We start from the raw sequence: 20,493 nt of genomic DNA, 5'->3' as shown, positions 1-20,493 counted from the left end.
TTGATCATTATCATATGAAAGACCTTCAATGGGTTCTTTTGATGGTATCAACAAGGGCGAAGGACCAATGAGATTTCCCTTCCTGCAATATGCACGCAATATGTGTGTTCACTGAAGTTTCACACAAGAGTAACTGATGTTTTGTGTAGACTGTGTCCATTGATACAGTATGTGAAATTTAAATCGTTTCATTTTACTCGTCACCAAATTACATACGTGGAATGTCAAAATGTTTTGAATGGGTGTTTTCACAGATTTCAGACAATATGAGACCATTTTTTATTATAAGATATATATAAGAAACTTTATGGAAAGAGTTTCATATGCCCCGTCCACTAATTAAAAAAATTCTCAGACCAAAACCCCTTCTTTTGGTCTATTTTTATTTTTTTAATTCTAATTTTTGGTTGGATTCCAATCTCTCAGTCAGTCTGTGATATACCTCTAGTTGGTTGCCTAACTCATTGAGGTAGCAGGATTTGATAAATGCCAAGGGTTTCTCAGTGATTACAATCGTTGGCGTTTATTTTAACAGTGTTTGCATTCTAAAAAAAATATTTGCCGATATTTAAGCCAATATTGCGACTAGTCTCGTCAAAAGACTTGTGGATTTATTTTTCTGACTAAATACACCAATGCCATTGGGAATTGCACACACTCCATAATTTGACAAAATAAGTCCAAATTTTGGTATGTATCCAACTGTTCCTTGCTTAATCACTTAGATATTTGTCTGAAGATTTTATTAGCCTATTCTACACATTTTTTTATTTTAGAGGAGGGGGCATGTGGGACCTCTAGCCACCTCTCAAAACATAATTTATAACATATAAACATATTTCTTACAGCGAGTCATACAAAATAGGCAGCCACACGTTCTCAAAACAATGTATTTGATGTGAATACACTACCTTGTAATATATACTAGTACTAATATTTGAAGGTTATTAGTTTAAGAGTAGTTTCTTACGGTTACACTTCGTAATTCCGAAGGTTCGTAATTCCGAAACACGTAAATTGCATATACCTCGATGTTCGTTAGTCCGAAAACGTACAAGGATTCGTTAATCCGACCATTCGTGGCGTTGTTCCGAAGGTACGTGAGCCCGAAAACGAAATAAGGTTCGTTAATTATTTCGTTTTCGGACTAACGAACCTTCGGAATTACGAACCACACACTAACGAACTGTCGGAAATACGACCCTCCTTTCGTTTTCGGAATTACGAACCTCCTTTTGAATTTTCTATACATGATGACCTCCATCCCCACTTAAAAAAAATTATAAAAAATGCCAAAGTTGAAATAAACCGCTAACATTTATGTATATTACGATAGAATTTTCCTTATTGTATTTATTCAAATTCTAGTATTAAAAGAAATACATTACTTTGTGTATGTGGGGGAGGGGAGAGAGTGGATGGGTATGTTTGAGCGTGTTTGTATATCATGTACATTACGATAGAATTTTCCTTAGTGTATTTATTCAATTACTCGTATTTAAAGAAATACATTACTTTGTGTATGCGGGGGAGGGGAGAGAGTGGATGGGTGTGTTTGAGCGTGTTTGTGAGAAAGGTAGTGAGAGATTGAGAGGGAGAAATGTGTGTGTGTATGTGAGCATGATTTTGGGAGAGGTCTAATGGTAAAGAAAATATGTGGGTGTGTATGTGAGCACGTCTCTGGAAGAGGTAGAATGAGAGAGAGAACATGTGGGGGTGTGTGTGTATTTGAGCATGTTTGTGGGAGAGGTAAAATGGGAGAAAGTGTGGCTGTGAGTGTATGTAAGCATGTTTGTGGGAGAGGTACATGTAGAATGGAAGAGATAATATGTGGGTGTGTGTGTATTTGAGCATGTTTGTGGGAGAGGTAGAATGTGAAAGGGAATATGTGGGTGTGTGTGTGTATGTTTGTGGGAGAGGTAGAACGGGAGAGAGAATATGTGGGTGAGGGTGTATGTAAGCATGTTTGTGGGAGAGGTAGAATGGGAGAGAGAATATGTGGGTGTGTGTGTATTGAGCATGTTTGTGGGAGAGGTAGAATTGGAGAGAGAATATGTGTGTGTGTGTGAGCATGTTTGTGGGAGAGGAAGAATGGGAGAGAGGATTAATATGTGGGTGTATTTGAGCAAGTTTGTGAGAGATGGATTGGGAGAAAGTGTGTGGGTGTGTGTGAGCATGTTTGTAGGAGAGGTAGAATGAGGGGGGGGGGGGAATGTGTGGGTGTCTGTGTGACTTTGTATGTTTGTGGGAAATGTAGAACGGGAGAGAGAATATGTGGGTGTGTGTGAATGTGAGCAGGTTTGAGGGAGGTGTAAAATGGGAGAGAGAACATGTGGGTGTGTGTATGTGAGCATGTTTGTGGGAGAGGTAGAATGGGAGTGAGAATATGTGTGTGTGTGTGTGTATGTAAGTATGTTTGTGGGAGAGGTAGAATGGGAGAGAGAATATATGTGTGTGTGTGTATGTGAGCATGTTTGTGGGAGAGGGAATATGTGGGTGTGTGTGTGTGTGTATGTTCGTGGGAGAGGTAGAACGAGAGAGAGAATATGTGGGTGTGTGTGTATTTGAGCATGTTTGTGGGAGAGCTAGGAAGGTAGAGGGAATGTGTGTGTATGAGCACGTTTGTGGGAGAGATAGAATGGGAGAGTGTTTGGGTGTGTGTGTTTGTGGGAGAGGTAGTATGGGATAGAGAAAATGTGGGTGTGTGTTTATGTGAGCATGTTTGTGGGAGGTGTATAATGGGAGAAGGTATGTGGATGTGTAATGACAGTTTTGTACATCTCAATATTCATTATTTGCCTCTAGATCAAATTTTAGTACCGGTATGTCTTAATATATGTACTTGGGGCATATAGGAGGGTATTTCAACTCTACTCCGTGGTCTACAATAACATTTCACAAAGATTACGATTAAATATGTTTCTTTATTCTCAAAGAAATGAATTTACAAACGTACTATCACATAACGCTGAAAATACCCACAAAATAAAGAGTACACAAGGAAATATATAGATTAAATATGATTCATAATTCTCAGAGCAATTATACATGTACACAGTTTTATAAAGTCATGCCACTGGAAACATGCACATAAATATTAGTCCAGTCATTATTTGAAATGTAAGGCATGGACCTCGTCGCCTCATACAAATTGCCACACATTCACTTTTATTCTTCAGATATTTGGACCCTATACATATCCATATCACTATTTTTAAAAAGTCCCAATAAACCCATGCAGATGGTAAAAAGTTTATACAATAAAGAAATTTGCCCTAACATTGCATACATACATTCTGACAGAAATCACATAGAAAAGTGTTTATATACACTCCTTTCAAAATGGCAACATGTATGATTAATCTAGATTAAAAGACCCTAATAAGAACAGGGACATCATAAAGCCTATCCTAATGTAAGAATGGGAACGAAATTCGTACAAACTTGCCCATGAGCTACCTCCAAACTGGTCTATCCCTATTTAGAAATATTTGGCAGGTATGAATTAGGGTCTTTTAATCTAGACTAGGGTAATGTAGAAATGTGCTTGCCAATGGGATAAATACACACTACTCTATGAATGCATTCAGAACATACATGATTTGGGGTTACCAATTGACTTTACAAAGTTGAGATTTCTTATAACTTTTGTATGTTAAAAGTCCATGAAGTCATTTAAGTCACTTCTGTCTTAATTTGTCTGAGATTTTTTTTCTTCAAATAATGACTGGACGTTAGAATACAAAAAGCAAAATCTTGCAATCGTAATACCTGCTTACATACACATGAATACATGAAAAAAGACTAGTAATACTTTTGTAATATTCCACTATGATTCTTAATTTCTAGTACTATTCACTTGCTGGGATTGCATACCTGTCAGCATTGCAAACCCATAAACAGGGGCAAAGGAATACAAACAAAATTAACAAAAAAAGTGGGGACATTGCTACCTCAGGTGATGGTGTGTTCATGCTACACTACACCAAATGCACAAACCACCTAAAGTACAATATTGCTAATCTTTTAACCCAGCCCTACAGACAAACTCTAATCTAAATAAGGGAACATGACTATTATGGGTGATTTTCTTTTTTCTTTCCCAAAAATATGAACTGTCCCTATTAAATTGGGCCAGTTGACATGTGATGTGATTTGGGGCACAAATAAATTCATCCAGGAACTTGAACGCGGATCCAACTCATTTCATTTATTTTAAAGATCATTTTTTCTATTTATTGTAGAAGATCAAATCATTTGTATTTACCCTACATGTATCTAGCCGGAGGGGGAGGGGGGGGGGGAATGGAATAAGGTCTAGCTACATATATATCTTTTAAAAACCTGAAGATTTCTTCCAAAACGCAACGTTAAAAAAATGTTTGAATAAGAAAGCAATATATAATAAATTCCAGAAGCACCAAGATAAATTCACCTGAAATTAAGTGTGAAACAACAACATTTGTTCATGTCAATTTGTTGATATGAGCAAAGGATATATAGAAATATTTTAGTTGCTCATTTACAACTTCAGTGATTTATTGTGGAAAAAACAAGGCTTTGGATATATACATCAACTACATGACTAGTATAATACACCATACTAGCCAAACACATCTACATGTATGTCATAAGTGATCTATTAACTAATGGCATGGGGAAATATAATTTGCCAAGGTGCATACTTTAATTGTCAAAAGCAATACATTTGTTTAATATCATAATTTAAACAAGGCAAGAGCGATTTTGTGTCTCGCCCACTTGTGAAAATGACCAGAAATATCTTGATTTGTGAGGGCACGCAACAGATTTGTATCGAAACTTCATTGTGAAATGACTGGGATGATATCACTTGTCATAAGAGCCTTGCAGGTAAACTGTAATGTTGACCTGAAAATGACCTTTGACCTTATTATGTGACCTCCGACTGCAGCATAACATGCAGGTCCCCCAAGTCCATCTACCTTCCAAGTTTGGTTGAAAAGTGACTTAAAGTTGCAGAGTTAGGTGTCATAATAGAGTCTTGCATGTAAACTTTAACGTTGACCTGAAAATGACCTTTGACCTTACCATGTGACCTCTGAGTGCAGCATAACATGCAATTCCCCCGAGTCCATCTACCATCCAAGTTTGCTTGAAAAGCATCTTATGGCTGCAGAGTTAGGTGTCATAATAGAGTCTTGCATGTAAACTTTAACGTTGACCTGAAAATGACCTTTGACCTTACCATGTGACCTCCGACTGCAGCATAACATGCAGGTCCCCCAAGTCCATCTACCATCCAAGTTTGGTTGAAAGGTGACTTAAGGTTGAAGAGTTAGGTGTCATAATAGAGTCTTGCATGTAAACTTTAACGTTGACCTGAAAATGACCTTTGACCTTACCATGTGACCTCCGAGTGCAGCATAACATGCAATTCCCCCAAGTCCATCTACCATCCAAGTTTGCTTGAAAAGCATCTTATGGTTGCAGAGTTAGTGTCATAAGAGTCTTGCATGTAAACTTTAATGTTGACCTGAAAATGACCTTTGACCTTACTATGTGACCTCTGAGTGCAGCATAACATGCAGGTCCCCCAAGTCCATCTACCATCCAAGTTTGGTTGAAAAGCGACTTACGGTTGTGGAGTTTATGTGTCATTAAGTTTGTGACGGACGGACGACGGACGACATTGGGACCCCTACATGTAAGTCTCGCCTTCACCTCTGGTGGGCGAGACAAAAATAGTAATCTTGATCATTATCATATGAAAGACCTTCAATGGGTTCTTTTAATGGTCAGTATCAACACGGCCGAAGGACCAATGAGATTTCCCTTCCGGCCTGCAAAATGCACGCAATATGTGTGCTCACTGAAGTTTCACACAAGAGTAACTGATGTTTTGCGTAGACTGTGTCCATTGATACAGTATGTGAAATTTAAATCATTTTATTTTACTCGTCACCGAATTACATATGTGGAATGTCAAAATGTTTTGAATGGGTGTTTTCACAGATTTCAGACAATATGAGACCATTTTTTATTATAAAATATATATAAGAAAGTTTACGGAAAAAGTTTCATATGCCCCCCCTCCACTAATTAAAAAAATTCTCAGACCAAAACCCCTTCTTTTGGTATATTTTTATTTTCTACTTTTTGGTTGGATTCTAATCTCTCAGTCAGTCTGTGATATACCTCTAGTTGGTTGCCTAACTCATTGAGGTAGCAGGATTTGATAAATGCCAAGGGTTTCACAGTGATTACAATGGTTGGCGTTTATTTTAACAGTGTTTGCATTCTAAAAGAATATTTGCCGATATTTATGCCAATATTGCGGCTAGTCTCGTCAAAAGATTTGTGGATTTATTTTTCTAACTAAATACACCAATGCCATTGGGAATTGCACGCACTCCATAATTTGACAAAATAAGACCAAATTTTGGTATGTATCCAACTGTTCCTTGCTTAATCACTTAGATATTCTATTCTACAATTTTTTTTTATTTTAGAGGAGGGGGCATGTGGGACCTCTAGCCACCTCTCATAACATAATTTATAACTCTATTGTTTGAGACATCAGAAAGTGTACATTATGACATTTATGTATACAAATGTTAATTAAATATTTCTATTACTACATCTTAGAATGGACAGTCTATCAAAAGGGATGCATATCAACAAAATACTATAAAGTATGCTTCATAACCCCCGCAGCATATGAATGTAATTAATCAATGCAACAAAAAAAAAGATTTTACATGAATTTCATTGACTAACAAAAGGAAATTGGTGTTGTCTGGCTATTTCAGTGTTCCTGGCAATGTGATAGCATTGCTTGACTTTAAAAAAAATCAATAATAATTGTACATTTATATGGCACAATTTCAAATTTGTTTATAGGGGTAATATTCCACAACCATTTTAGAAGTATAGTGACACACCATTTGCTCAGGCTGCAACAATTGCTACGGGCTTCATTTCGTCATAGATCTAGGTTTACATTTGCAATAGGGGTTTATGGTAGGTTTAGGGTTAGGTTTAAATAAGGTTTCAATTTAAATAAATAAATAAAATAACATAAAATTTAGAATAGGGAAAAGGGTTGTAGTTGGTCATTCAATGAGTATGTGGAATTTAAAGCGAAGCAATTGCAGCTGGAGTAAATGTCACAGAACCGTTTTATCATCAAGTTCAACTTCGAGATATATTTGTTGAAAAGTGAGTTTGAATACTTGATATAACAAAGATAGGGACTACAAAGATCTATGTTAACACATAAATACAGATTTATAAAAGAAACTTTTGAGTTTACAAAAATGCATCATTTAAGATATATACACCTTTGGACTTATATGTCCCATGATTCAATGTCATCATAAAATCATAACATATATAGGGACACTGTAGTAATTATATCTTTCATAAAAGCTCAAATGAATAACTCAGCCACAAGATTGATCTACATGTAAACTTCAAAAATATTTCCATTATAGTCCCATACCTTGCATTTGATGTTGGCGACATCATCTCACTCTCACAAGTGGACAGATGAGACTGGAACTGTTCGGCAGATTAAGTCTCGCAGAAAGAAATACTGATTCAATTGACAGTTCTAATATTTCATAAATGTTTTCCTACAGTCCCACACATTCAATAAAATGTAGAGCTGCAGTGGCAGGTCTCAATCTCATTGAAAGAAACACTTCTTGAAGGTTTTATTATTTCGTAAATGTTTTCCTACAGTCCCATTCACTCAATAAAATGTAGAGTTGTCTTGGCAGGCCTTCATCTACTCAACTTGTATAATGAAAAGCCTAAGCAGCTGGCAGAGAGGGCGACAAGAGTGCCCCATATCCAGGTTGGGGAGCCCATGTATTCACGGATGGCCAGCTGGATAAAGAAAAGAGAAAAGATAAATGAAACGAAAATGGTCTAAATCAGGGGCTGCACCAGGAGTTCTTTATAAGGGGAGGGGAACCTTCATGTCACGTCCTATTTTTTTACTCAATTTAATTTGATTTTCAATTGGTCCAATACCAATTTGTCCAATTACCAACTTGTCTACTATCATTTGGTCTACCGTCAGTTCGTTCACTATCCACATGGTCTAATTATCATTTCATCCACTCAACATTTTGTCTAATAACCAGTTGGTCTAATAGCCATTTCGCCTAATCGGACTAAGTGTTAATTGGGCGAAATGACTGAAAAAAATAAAATGGATATTAGACCAACTGTTAAGGAGACGGAAATGGTCATAGATGAACTGGTGATTATACAAAGTGATGATTGGACCAAATTATCATCAGACGAAATGTTGATGGACTTAATGGCATTTGACTAAATGAAGGTAGAATGTGTGGATGAGTTGGCAATAGACGGAATTGGCAAATTACCTTTAATTTGAAGGACATTGGACACCTAGATTTCTTCCTTCCTCCCTCGCTCCCTCCCTTCCCTTCCTTCCTCTCTTTCTTTCTTTCTTTCCTTTCTTTTTTTTTCTTTCTTTCTTTCTCTTTTTACTTCTATTCTGCTCCCTTTGTTCACTTCTTAATTTGCATTCAATTACACCACAACTTTGTCGCAGAACCCCATTGCGTTTGACACTTGGGGACTTATGACTGATTTTTGAGAGCGGTGTTGGCTCAGTCGGTAACTCGTCTGCCCGTCGAACCAAAGATCGTGGGTTCGAGTCCACCCCGGGCAGATGACTGAAGCCAGTGCGTTGTGTGTAAACGTCTCTCCCATGTTTCATAGATGCAGGCTGTGTTACAATGGAAAACACTCCGTCCCTCGGATAGGACGTTAAATAGAGGCCCCGTGTAGAGGAGAATCACCACCTTTGCACGTTAAGAACCCATTGCACTATTCGTATAAGAGTAGGGGGAAACCCCGGTGTAGTGGTCCACCTGCATTCCCCCAATCAGTTATATCGGGAGGAGAGACCTGCGGGTCACAGTGATTCAGTTCGCTTTTCGCCTCCCAGGCACAGGTGACGCCAAACAAATAATAATAGTATTTGCAATTAAGTATAGTAAAGATAACCCTTTGTGAAACCTCCTCCTACACTGCAAAAACTCTGGTGTTGATTTCATACCATCCTGGAATCTTCATATGTCCACACCAGAGAAGTATTGAAATAACACCAGCTTGTAATCAAACCGATGCTGTTGTAATACTAATTGGTATTGTATAAACACATAACTGGTGTTAGACCAAAACCAAACTGGTGTTGTTTAACACTTCTCTGGTGTGGACATATAGATTCCGGGCTGGTGTTCAATCAACACCGGAGTTTTTCAGTGTAATCGTGAAAGAAATTCACTTCATTTCCAGGCTTACCCATCCTCCTTTGTTGACAATCCAGTGGGCAAACTTAATGACGAGGAACTTGACGACTTCTTTGATCAGCTTGTTGATCCAACTTGGAAAGCTCTTATCCAGAACAGACTCTATAGCCTGGAGAGTGGATAGAGAAAGAACTGAAATGAATTCATCGATATTCACTCTACAATAGAAAGTGAGAACAACACAACTTTACAGAGGCATAGCATGCATCGCATGCATTGCAACAAGGCCGCCATCATTTTCAAGCTTAACGATGGCTGTCTCCTGCATTCGTTTAAACTGATATTTTCTTTAAATTGAATAATGCTTCTTGTTATTTATTTTTCATTGCTTTATTATGACTATTGTTTTATTGTTTTGTAAACCTTAAATGTATCACCTACTTGTAGATGTTATGTTGCATATTTATCTTGAATGTAGAAATATAGTAAAATCAATCAAAACAAATAACCCTGTATAAACTGCAACCACATTTGCCCCCAACTACTGCACGACTGCCGCACCATCAACATCATTCACATTCTGTATGTATCTTGCTGTAACTATTGCTACAACTTTCACATGATTGCTACTAACGGCGAAATCACCACTCTCCGGTACAACAGTTGTTCCAACTACTGCATGACAGCTACAGCCACCAACATCATTTCACCTTAATAATGTAGTGGTTCCGACTCTCGCCTTGTAAACAGAGGGTCGTGTGTTCGAATCCCACCACGGTCTGGTGTCCTTTGGCAAGGCGTTAATCCACACTTTGCCACTCTCGACCCAGGTGCTAAATGGGTACCCGGTAGGATGTGAAAGTCATTGTAGCTTGTCCAGTACTGTGTGCGCCTCATCGGCGACTGACTGGAAAACTCCCCAGGGAGTGGAGGATGTGCACACATTGTGTGCGGGAATTACTGCTCCAACTACTTAGTTGCTACCACAATTATTTCTCCTTCTATTACAACTATTTATCCTGCTACAACACAACTGTCATGATCAAGCCCTGCATTATCACCACATTAACCACAACTATATGCTCTACTGCAACTATTGCTAAAGTTACTGTAGGTACAGTGTATTACAATTATCACCAATATTTTATTGCCGCTTTTACCAAAGCTATTTCCCATTCTACATGTAAACTTACAATTACATATTTCTGCACTACTACCAGGAGCAACAACAGTATTACAGCTACTTCTCTTGCTACCACATACATCATCACCAACTCTACCATAACTATTTATTTTGCTATCACTATCATTAAAATATGACACCTAGATAGATCCTTGTGATTTGATTGGTTGTTTGATATCGTTCATTCAGCCCATTTCGCAATGACGTCATCAACCATGTGATTTTGGATCCATTCATCGTGCAATTTTGGATCCATACGATTTTGTCCATTGCACTTGCGCACCGAGACTGCAGCCTCATGCACCAGTAGTGCCCATGTTGTAATCACAAACAATCAACAGACCGAACTCGCATTACATGAGCATGTTTTTCATCGAAATTCATGAATTTCATATGATTTTTAGGTGTCATATAAACCAAATAATGAATTTTTTTCATTCGTGCAATGGACAGAATACTTCATTCGGTGAAAGATAAAATAATGATCCATTCAACTCGGCTACACCTCGGTGAATGGATCATTTCATCTTTCACCTCATGAAGTATTCTGTCCATTGCACTCATAAACATTCATTATTTGTATACTACTGCATGATTATTAGTGATTACTAGTTTTTACTAATCACCATTTCTACCACAACTTTTTTCCTTTTGCTACAACTGTCATCACAACTTCAGTGAGACGACCCTATACTACCACCACCATCACCACTTCTACCACTTCATTTTCCTTGCTACCACAATCACTACAACGTTTCACCGCCACTTACCCTCGCACACATCCTGTAGGCAAAGTAGAAGAGACCGACTATCCTCCCCCAGGTTATATCACCGTCCCCGAAGATCACATGGGCTACTGCTATGATTGCCTCGATGGGTGAATCGGAAGGAACGGAGTTTATCATCCTAAGAAGAAGATCGTGGCAAGCACATTAGTTTTATGGCTGGATTATGGAACAATTACATAGCCTGTTTTCTAGGCAATGAAATGCGAGTAGCAATACAGACCAATCCCACTTCAGAGCAATGTAACTTACGGCAGCCATAGTGGGGGGGGTTACCACTAGGCTATCAGCCAAAACAACACTCAATCCCAATCTGTCTATATTTTCATGTTACATTAAAAGGGTAGGGTGTTGCGTTAAATCCAGGGTTGAAATTTGTCATTTGATTAGTGTGTGAAATTCATAGCAATTGTCAGCAGAGCAAATGTCATGGAAATGGCAAATGTCTGTGTTCTTTGGTGGCATGTACATTACAGGCAATACCATAAAATATGTATATCCAACCCCCTATGTGGAGCCTTCATGAAATTTTCTGTAACTAATTCTAGTTCTTTCGACAGTCTGTAATGCTCTCAAATGGCCATGATTTGGTCAGTTCATGAAGTGAAGGAAAACTTGAAAAAAGTAGGGGTTGGACATGCAAAAAGGTTGATCATTTTATGGAATTGCCCTAACTATGTTAAAGGACAAGTCCACCCCAACAAAAACTTGATTTGAATAAAAAGAGAAAAATTCAACAAGCATAACACTGAAAATTTCATCAAAATCGGATGTAAAATAAGAAAGTTATGACATTTCAAAGTTTCGCTTCATTTCACAAAAACAGTTTTATGAACGAGCCAGCTACATCCAAATGAGAGAGGCAATGATGTCATTCACTCACTATTTCTTTTGCTTTTTATTGTTTGAAATATGAAATATTTTTATTTTATCATCATTGTCATGTGAAATGAAGTTTCATTCCTCCCTGAACACGTGGAATTCCATTATTTTAACATTTTGTGCTTCAGGCAAGGAGGTCCCAATCGTCAAATTCGTAAAAATTGAAAATATTGTATAATTCAAACAATAAAAACAAAAGAAATAGTGAGTGAGAGACATCATCAACTCTCTCATTTGGATGTAACTGGCTCGTTCATATAACTATTTTGTTAAAAATAAACGAAACTTTGAAATGTCATAACTTTCTTATTTTACATCCGATTTTGATGAAATTTTCAGCATTGTGCTTGTCTGATTTTTCTCTATGGATTCAAATCAACAGTTTTCTGAGGTGGACTTGACCTTTAACTTTAAATTGGGTAAATGTTACAAATATCAGTTTTCATCATGTAGGCCTGCATGCACTGCAGTATGGAGGTAGACAAACACACTGGGTGATTTCAGGTTCAGTGTTCACCTTTTGGTGTTGGTGTTGGGTCAATTTGTACACGATTATAACACCAAAGATAAAATCAGGATGGTCCCGAAAAGTCACTCAACGGAACGTCAACTTACCTCTGTAATTCTCGATCCCTATCTAACGTATCTCCTATTGACCTGAGCATGCAGCCGACCTCTGTCCACACGACCTCCTGCTCTCTGGGGACAGCCAGCCCCGCCCTCAGGTCATCCAGTCCCGGCGCGTTTTCAAAACCGTCCTGCTGGAATCGATCGACAATGAAATGCTGGAGGAGGACGGTCGCTTGCTCTCCAACGTCATCACGGCTCACCTGTCGTTCAATGCGTGTTTGCTCGAAATGCAAATGTGATGAAGCTGTAATTGATAAATAATAGTAATAAATATACTTTTCGTATCTGGACCACGATGCAAGCCTTCGAAGATTATCTGGAAACTTTTGCCTGTTTCATAAAATCTGTTACAATATCAAACTTGTGATAACAGATATGACATACTGAAAACCTCCACTCTGAATGGCTAATATTTCATTTCATTTCATTTATTGGTTTTTGCAACATTTTTCATAACAAAATTCTGGACACGAAAATACATATCTGAGACTTGACATCAAAATAATGAACAATAGTTTTGTATATAAATCCTCAAACATATCTTACATAAATGAAAATCATTAAGTGGTATTTCCTGTTACAATAAGTAGAATAGTTGCAAGGGTCGTCACAAAAGCAAAGCTTGAAAACGTAACAACCCTGGAAAATAGCCAAAATATTAAATTTGTCATAGAAATTGCTCATTTCTTATAACAGGTCATCAGGAAATGGGACCAAGAAGCAAGAGGGTATGTTTTAAAATCTAACTTTATTATGTTGAATTACTGACCAGGGTAATGAACACAAAGGATAGCGTTAAAAAATCGCTAATTTGAAAGAACAATTTTGATGGTTCCTTGCTAATCTAAAAATGCACATATGCAACAATGATCTTGATTAGGCCATTTAATTACTGGCCTTTGTGTTACGTGGCCCAGGACCCAACCTGACTTATTTGCAATCAATAAAAAAAAGTTTGTTTAATAACCGGGCCTTGACAATCTTTAATGTCAGCTAGGAATGACTCGTCTTACTTCGTCTTCTTCATATTCCTCCATTCAGCTGTGGAGAATTACAGGCACAGTAAACTTGAAGTATGATGGTGATCCCTAAGTCTGCGTACCTAACAATTTGATTTAAGATTTTACATGAATTTCTTATTATTTCACAAAATCTTACAGTTAACAATGTTCTTTATATTATTATTATTATGAGTAAGTGTACCAAATATCTCATAAAAATTTGAAAGAAATATAGGATTTTCTTTGAAAAAACCTTGGGCAGTCACTCTCAGATTGAAAAAAAAATGGTACCCCATACGCACACCCATTCACTTTGCACACGATTCAAAGAGTTTGATGAGAAAGGCTGCATTTGTGTCAGTCTCATGAAATGCCCAAAATTCATTATTTTTCCAGTATTTTGAGTCGGATCTTTTAATGAATATCTGTCTATGTATTGCATGTGTAAATTCTGTGTTCATTGCGTATCTTCTTTTACTAGAATCACTCAGATACGTGTGTGCGCAGACAAGGGGACTGCGCAGACTTGGGGGAACTTGCCATACAGGTGAATGAGATTCTATTTGTCATTAAGAGGTTCACTTCTAGGTTATAGCAGCATCGACTATGGATTTGAAGAAAAAAGTGGAGCGTGACAGTTGAGTGCCAGTTAACTCAGCACTTGAGACAACTCTGCCATGCCGAAAAAATTATATGCCAAGTTGGCGAATGTCGGATCACTATTTTGTTGTCAAATGTTTGTATTGAATTCAAATCATTTGCAACTTTTTCTACAATGATTGCAATTGATTTGTGAAGCTTAGTATGAATATTACCTGGGGTTAAGTTTAGGTCTTACGATGGAAAACTCTGCACCTAATTTTTTGGAGTTGTCTCAAGTGCCGAGATGATCTGGACCCCAAAGGTTGTATGACTTGTAACTGAGTTTAAGGGTGAGGGTGAGGGGAGGGTCAGGGAAGAGGATGAAGAATGAAAATGCAACTCACCATCTGTTTCATCACAGGGAGTATCTGAACCCCCTTCAGCCATAGTTTATTTTTTCAGTGTCCTGCTGAACTGGAACTGAGAGGAGAAATTGAATGAGGGATTTAAAAGCCCAGATTAAAAAAGAAGTGTATTTAAAGATAAATGTCAGCTATGGTATTGGTAATAATTGAAAAATTAATTTGTACAGACTACAGAGTTGAAATAAATGACCACCCCAGTGTCTGTATGTAGTTGTAGATTAAATAATAGATCTAGAATTACCGATACGTGCCAAGAGATTCTGTAAGATATTGTGCAATTTTTGCTGAGAAATTAGCAAAACAAGCATGATTGAATTTCGAGCAACTTTGCAATAATAATGCACTGTCCCACATGTGCTTACCTGTGTGGGTGATCCTAAGGCCTCAGTCAGTCTGTGTGATCGATTATAACAATTAAGAGATTCATTATGATTTTCAAAAGCAATAGTAACTAGGCTAAGACCAAGTAAAAAAAGAAAGTAGTTGATCGTCCTCGCACGCATCTTCTTTTCTTCATTTTTAGTGCATTTTCGACAACCCCGCTTCCTACATCTGAACTAATCTGTCACATGCTTTGGAAATATGACTCAGATACTGCAATTTCAAGGATGTAATTTGGATTTCAGCGAGGATTTTTGGTGATTGCGCATGTGTATTTGTTGCAGTGATTGACTGTGCTTGTGTTTGGGGGTGTGTTGCGGTGATTGACTGTGCTGGCAGTCCTGGCACTGCATGTGAAATGTTAATATTTGGGCGAGTTTACTCTAACGCTACATGTAGCTATCAAGCGGCAATATTGGATATTTTTTAAACATATTTTCAAGTGAGTCATCATCAAGAGATTGAAAATCATGAAAAGGATTCCTGTAAGTACCAACATTGTTCAATTTTTTTCAATTTCATCCTTCCTTAAGCTATTCAATTCGATGGAAATTGTACTTTATTAATGTCCAGTTCAGTTAATAGTAATACATGAGATAGATCTACAAACAATAAACATTTAGTGAAGAATTAAAAATAAATGAAACTATCATTTAACAATTCAAAATAAAAAATAAAGGAAAAGTAAATAGCAATAAAATAAACAATGTTAACCTATAAAAGTTGAAGGTAATTTCACTACAGAAAATTTGTCAAGCAAAAATAAAAAGGTTCTCACTTTCAAAGGGGGGGGGGGGCTTTCTCGGGTTAAAAAAATCTACATTTACATTTTGATTACGGCTCTCGAAGGGGAGGTGGGGGTACAGGCCGGATGTGCCCACCCCCCCCAAAAAGTGTATTTTTCCCCTTACATGTGTTGAAAATTTTAATTGCCGATTTGATGCATACACTTATTAACAATGAGCATGAATAACCTAAGTTGAGACTGACATGCCCTGACAATCGTCTGACTAAAAAAATAATAAACAGTAAGGACCTCCCTCATCACTGATGTAAAAAAAAAAAAAAAAAATCGGCCGAGAAACTATATTTTTGTTTTTACAAAAATTAGTTAAGTTACAGCAAATAGTAAGGACCTCCCTCTTTACTGCTGCCCGAAAACCCAGACGATCAACTTTTTCTTTTTTTATTTGGCCCAAGATCTTAGTTCTAACGTTGGCCTAAACTTCAGGGTTGGCGGATTTAAATTGTGATTTAAATCGCAATTTAAATCACCATGATCTTTTAAAAATCATTGATTTAAATTACTTCCATTGAAACATGTAAAAATGATACAAGACTACAAGCTACAAGGTGCATATCAGAGGATATATGCATCTTGTAGCTTGGCGAAGAACAAAAAGAACGAGATGACGACGTAAACATCACAGCAAGTTTTCCCTGTATTTTCATATTTTTCTTTTCCCTGTATTTTTCATATTTTTTGATTCGCGTGCTGTCGCTAAGCGGAAGACAAAGAAATCAAGATGGCGACGCACTCATGGTTTCAAATCGTCTTGTGTGTGAAGGATTCATATGCACCTGGTGCATGCGAATCTTTCACACCATTTTTACTAAAATAACTATGACTTTACATCATAGCTATGAATTATACTTTTTCTATAACACTTACCGAACCATATGGATCGTTTGTTGAATTCTCTTTGCTGTTTTTTTTAATAAAATAAGAGCATTTTTCGTGATCTTCACATAGATGCCTCTTGATCAGCGTTGATATCAACTTTTGCCTAAAGAGGGCGCGATATTATTCACCAAGCAGGTAGGCACTTAAGAACCAAGTTTGAAAGGATACTCGTAAAATTATGTCACTCTCGCCGATGAATATTCATTAGATCGTGGTCGTGCGTGTTCAATACACACCGAGTGCATGCATGCAGAGAGTTTGTATTGAACACGCACGACCACGATCTAATGAATATTCATCGCGAGAGTGACATAATTTTACGAGTGTCCTTTCAAACTTGGTTCTTAAGTGCCTACCGTACATACCACCTTTGTTTACGGTGTTGCAAGCTAGCTGCATTCTAGGCGATCAGCATTATTTTCTTGCTCGTTCAATCCACTTTCATCATCATCTTGTCAAAAGATGGCGTACTTTACCAATTAGTACATACATGAGATGCAACCTGTTGATTTTTGGTACAATTTCCTATTACGCGCTGACGACTTGAATTGAGAATGTTCGATACGAAAAATTGCTTTTCGATTGTTGTTTGCGTACTTTCCACCGCAGTATTAAGGACGGATCGAACGGAGTATCCTGGTTGAGACTTGGAGGTAAGCGATAAAAACAGTTTTATAAATAATTTCCAATTCATTTAAAAAAAAAAAATTAAACTATTAAAAAAGAAATCATTAGTGGAGACTTCCCGAAACGTTTGGCGTTTTTTATTCCCTCACATTCGTGTGATGAATGAAAACGTCAAAGTCCACTATGAAACCACATGCGTTGTGCGAGGTTAGTATTACTAACCTCGCATGTTGTGTGAGTGGATGGCGATGTAAACACGGCCGTAAGCTCTTCCCATCTTTTCATAACAAATCTCGTTTTTTTAATGAATTCTTCTTTAGAAATGAAATCAATATCGCAGAAATGTTGGAAATGAAGTTGGACCCCATGTACATGTTTTAGGGCTAGGCCTAGACCAAAAGCTTCGGTCTCTGTTATGTTGGTTGTTCAGCTGAACTCCGTTGGCTTCACTCACCAAATACAGAGACCGAAGTTCTAGCGCAATCTGTACAGGGGACTCAATGGCCATATTAAGATCGGACAAAACGGGGAAGTGAATTTGCGTGACAGCCGAGGTAAGTCCCTATTTTTGTTCCTTTTAACTTGATTTTTCTCTGTTTTTTGGCAATTAATGCCAAGAGGGAATATTAATTTGCATTTTGGTCGCAATAATTGTCAATTTTTTATTCATTAAAGACAAAAACTGAAAAGCCCCGACAGGGGGATTTTGCATTGCAAGTCCCCTAATGGTGGCTGCACGATAGCGAGCCGTCTGTGTACGAGGAGAAATTTTAAAAAATGTTAAAAAACTCCTCGAAACAGACGGTTGCCAGCTGTCTAGGCTAGGCCCACTCATGGTTTCAAATCGTCTCGTGTGTGAAGGATTCATATGCACCTGGTGCACGCGAATCTTTCACACCATTTTTACTAAAATAACTATGACTTTACATCATAGCTATGACTTATAATTTTTCTACAACACTTACCAAACCATATGGATCGTTTGTTGAATTCTCTTTGTTGTTTGTTTTAATAAAATAAGAGCATTTTTCGTGATCTTCACGTAGATGCCTCTTGATCAGCGTTGATATCAACTTTTGCCTAAAGAGGGCGCGCGATATTATTCACCAAGCCGGTAGGCACTTAAGAACCAAGTTTGAAAGGATACTCGTAAAATTATGTCACTCTCGCCGATGAATATTCATTAGATCGTGGTCGTGCGTGTTCAATACACACCGAGTGCATGCATGCAGAGAGTTTGTATTGAACACGCACGACCAGGATCTAATGAATATTCATCGCGAGAGTGACATAATTTTACGAGTGTCCTTTCAAACTTGGTTCTTAAGTGCCTACCGTACCTTTGTTTGTTTAACGGTGTTGCAAGCTAGCTGCATTCTAGGCGATCAGCATTATTTTCTTGCTCGTTCAATCCACTTTCATCATCATCTTGTCAAAAGATGGCGTACTTTACCAATAAGTATATACATGAGATGCAACCTGTTGATTTTTGGTACAATTTCCTATTACGCGCTGACGACTTGAATTGAGAATGTTCGATGCGAAAAATTGCTTTTCGATTGTTGTTTGCGTACTTTCCACCGCAGTATTAAGGACGGATCGAACGGAGTATCCTGGTTGAGACTTGGAGGTAAGCGATAAAAACAGTTTTATAAATAATTTCCCATTCACTTTTTTTTAAAAAACTAAAACTATTAAAAAGAAATCATTAGTGGAGAAATACTGAAACGTTTGGCATTTTTTATTCCCTCACATTCGTGTGATGAATGAAAACGTCAAAGTCCACTATGAAACCACATGCGTTGTGCGAGGTTAGTATTATTACCTCGCATGTTGTGTGAGTGGGCTAGGCCTAGATATTTTAGAGGGAAAGTAGAATTCTCGGGGGCGAAAGTTTCTGGTTTTGTACCCGTATGTGGGGAAGTATAGGTAGGAGTACCAGGCGTTAGTGGGGAGTGACTCCATACGTATGACTTTCATTTTCAAAACGCCCCAGGCTACTCACGGAGGATGAAATTGAAAAAAAATGTTAAAAAAACAGACGGCTGCCAGCTGTCTAGCTCTAACTTACAGTAACACACTACCGTCGGTGAATGGGGATGATAGTAAAATGTCAGAAATTGTTGAATAAATCCCCAGAAACGACGGTTATTCCTGTCTATGCATAAATTTGCCCCAAGTGTTCTTGCATATTATTACCCTACACATTAGTGAATAGATGGGACAACAACATCTTTCCTTGCCAATTACCTCGTTCACAAAGATGGAGAGTTCACAGAACGTTTCTAGAAGTCGTTTAAAAAACAAATTATATCATGAATATCGAGTACTCACGTGTATTCTAACGGAATGGTGCGCTTTTCAGATAGCGAATACAAAATTAACAAAATTTCTTGCCTCAGCTAACATCATCAGGGGAAAAACTTCTCGGTGTCTGCTCTCCCGATGACTCATAAATGTGCATTCAATAACCGTAGAGGGCTCCGGTGCACGCCGAAACGATTCTACCACGATTTCTGTCGCTTTTTTTTCTTTTAATTTCAAGGCCCAGCGTTTATAATTTCTTATGTTTTATTTTGTTTTAAACATATTTGTATTTATTTCGGGTTTTTTTAAATTAAGCGAGTGTTTTATAAGTAATCCACCTTGGCCGATTTGCCCGTTATCGTGCCTCACTTAAGATGATTAAAAATGTTTTTGTTTTTTTTTTATTTAAAAAAAATACAATGTTTATCAAAAAAAGTTTACACTTTGAACAAGCCCTGGGAATTAAAAAAATATACAACATGTGGATAATTTTGATCACATATAATTTTGGGTTTGGGTCTCATCTATCCGATGAAAGTCAAAGTTGTGACAGAATGTCGTACTTGAGTGAGCAATGTCCATTTTTGTAAAGCTCTCGCAGAAATCTGTTTGCGCAGAAATGCTTGTTTCACGCAGCTGTGTCAAGGGGAAAGGGCGAAATCAACTTACCCTGCGAAACATTTCTCTTACATTTCCCTTGCACTTTCTTCAATTGAAATAAAAAGGATACATTC

General features: G+C 37.5%; 1 protein-coding gene across 2 annotated transcripts; it reads right to left on the bottom strand.

Annotated features, from left to right (window-relative positions):
- Positions 1-412: 412 nt before the first annotated feature.
- On the bottom strand, positions 413-19,908 carry LOC121421526 (apoptosis regulator BAX-like). 2 transcript variants are annotated; one of them, XR_005970987.1, is made up of 7 exons: positions 19,787-19,908; positions 14,740-14,815; positions 12,738-12,996; positions 11,226-11,361; positions 9,325-9,441; positions 6,521-7,872; positions 413-805 (listed from the first exon to the last, which is right to left on the bottom strand). XR_005970987.1 is itself a non-coding variant. In XM_041616268.1 (6 exons), exons 2-6 carry the CDS (start codon positions 14,780-14,782, stop codon positions 7,768-7,770), a joined length of 660 nt encoding a protein of 219 aa, XP_041472202.1. In that variant the 5' UTR covers positions 14,783-14,815; positions 19,787-19,908; the 3' UTR covers positions 5,595-7,767. The 2 variants fall into 2 exon arrangements, 1 of the variants encoding a protein (XP_041472202.1); XM_041616268.1 differs by lacking the exon at positions 413-805 and having other exon boundaries at positions 5,595-7,872.
- Positions 19,909-20,493: the final 585 nt, after the last annotated feature.

Source organism: Lytechinus variegatus, chromosome 9 (assembly GCF_018143015.1).
Source record: "Lytechinus variegatus isolate NC3 chromosome 9, Lvar_3.0, whole genome shotgun sequence".
Classification (NCBI taxonomy): Eukaryota; Metazoa; Echinodermata; class Echinoidea; order Temnopleuroida; family Toxopneustidae; genus Lytechinus; species Lytechinus variegatus.
This window is presented reverse-complemented; position numbering and strand designations above follow the sequence as displayed.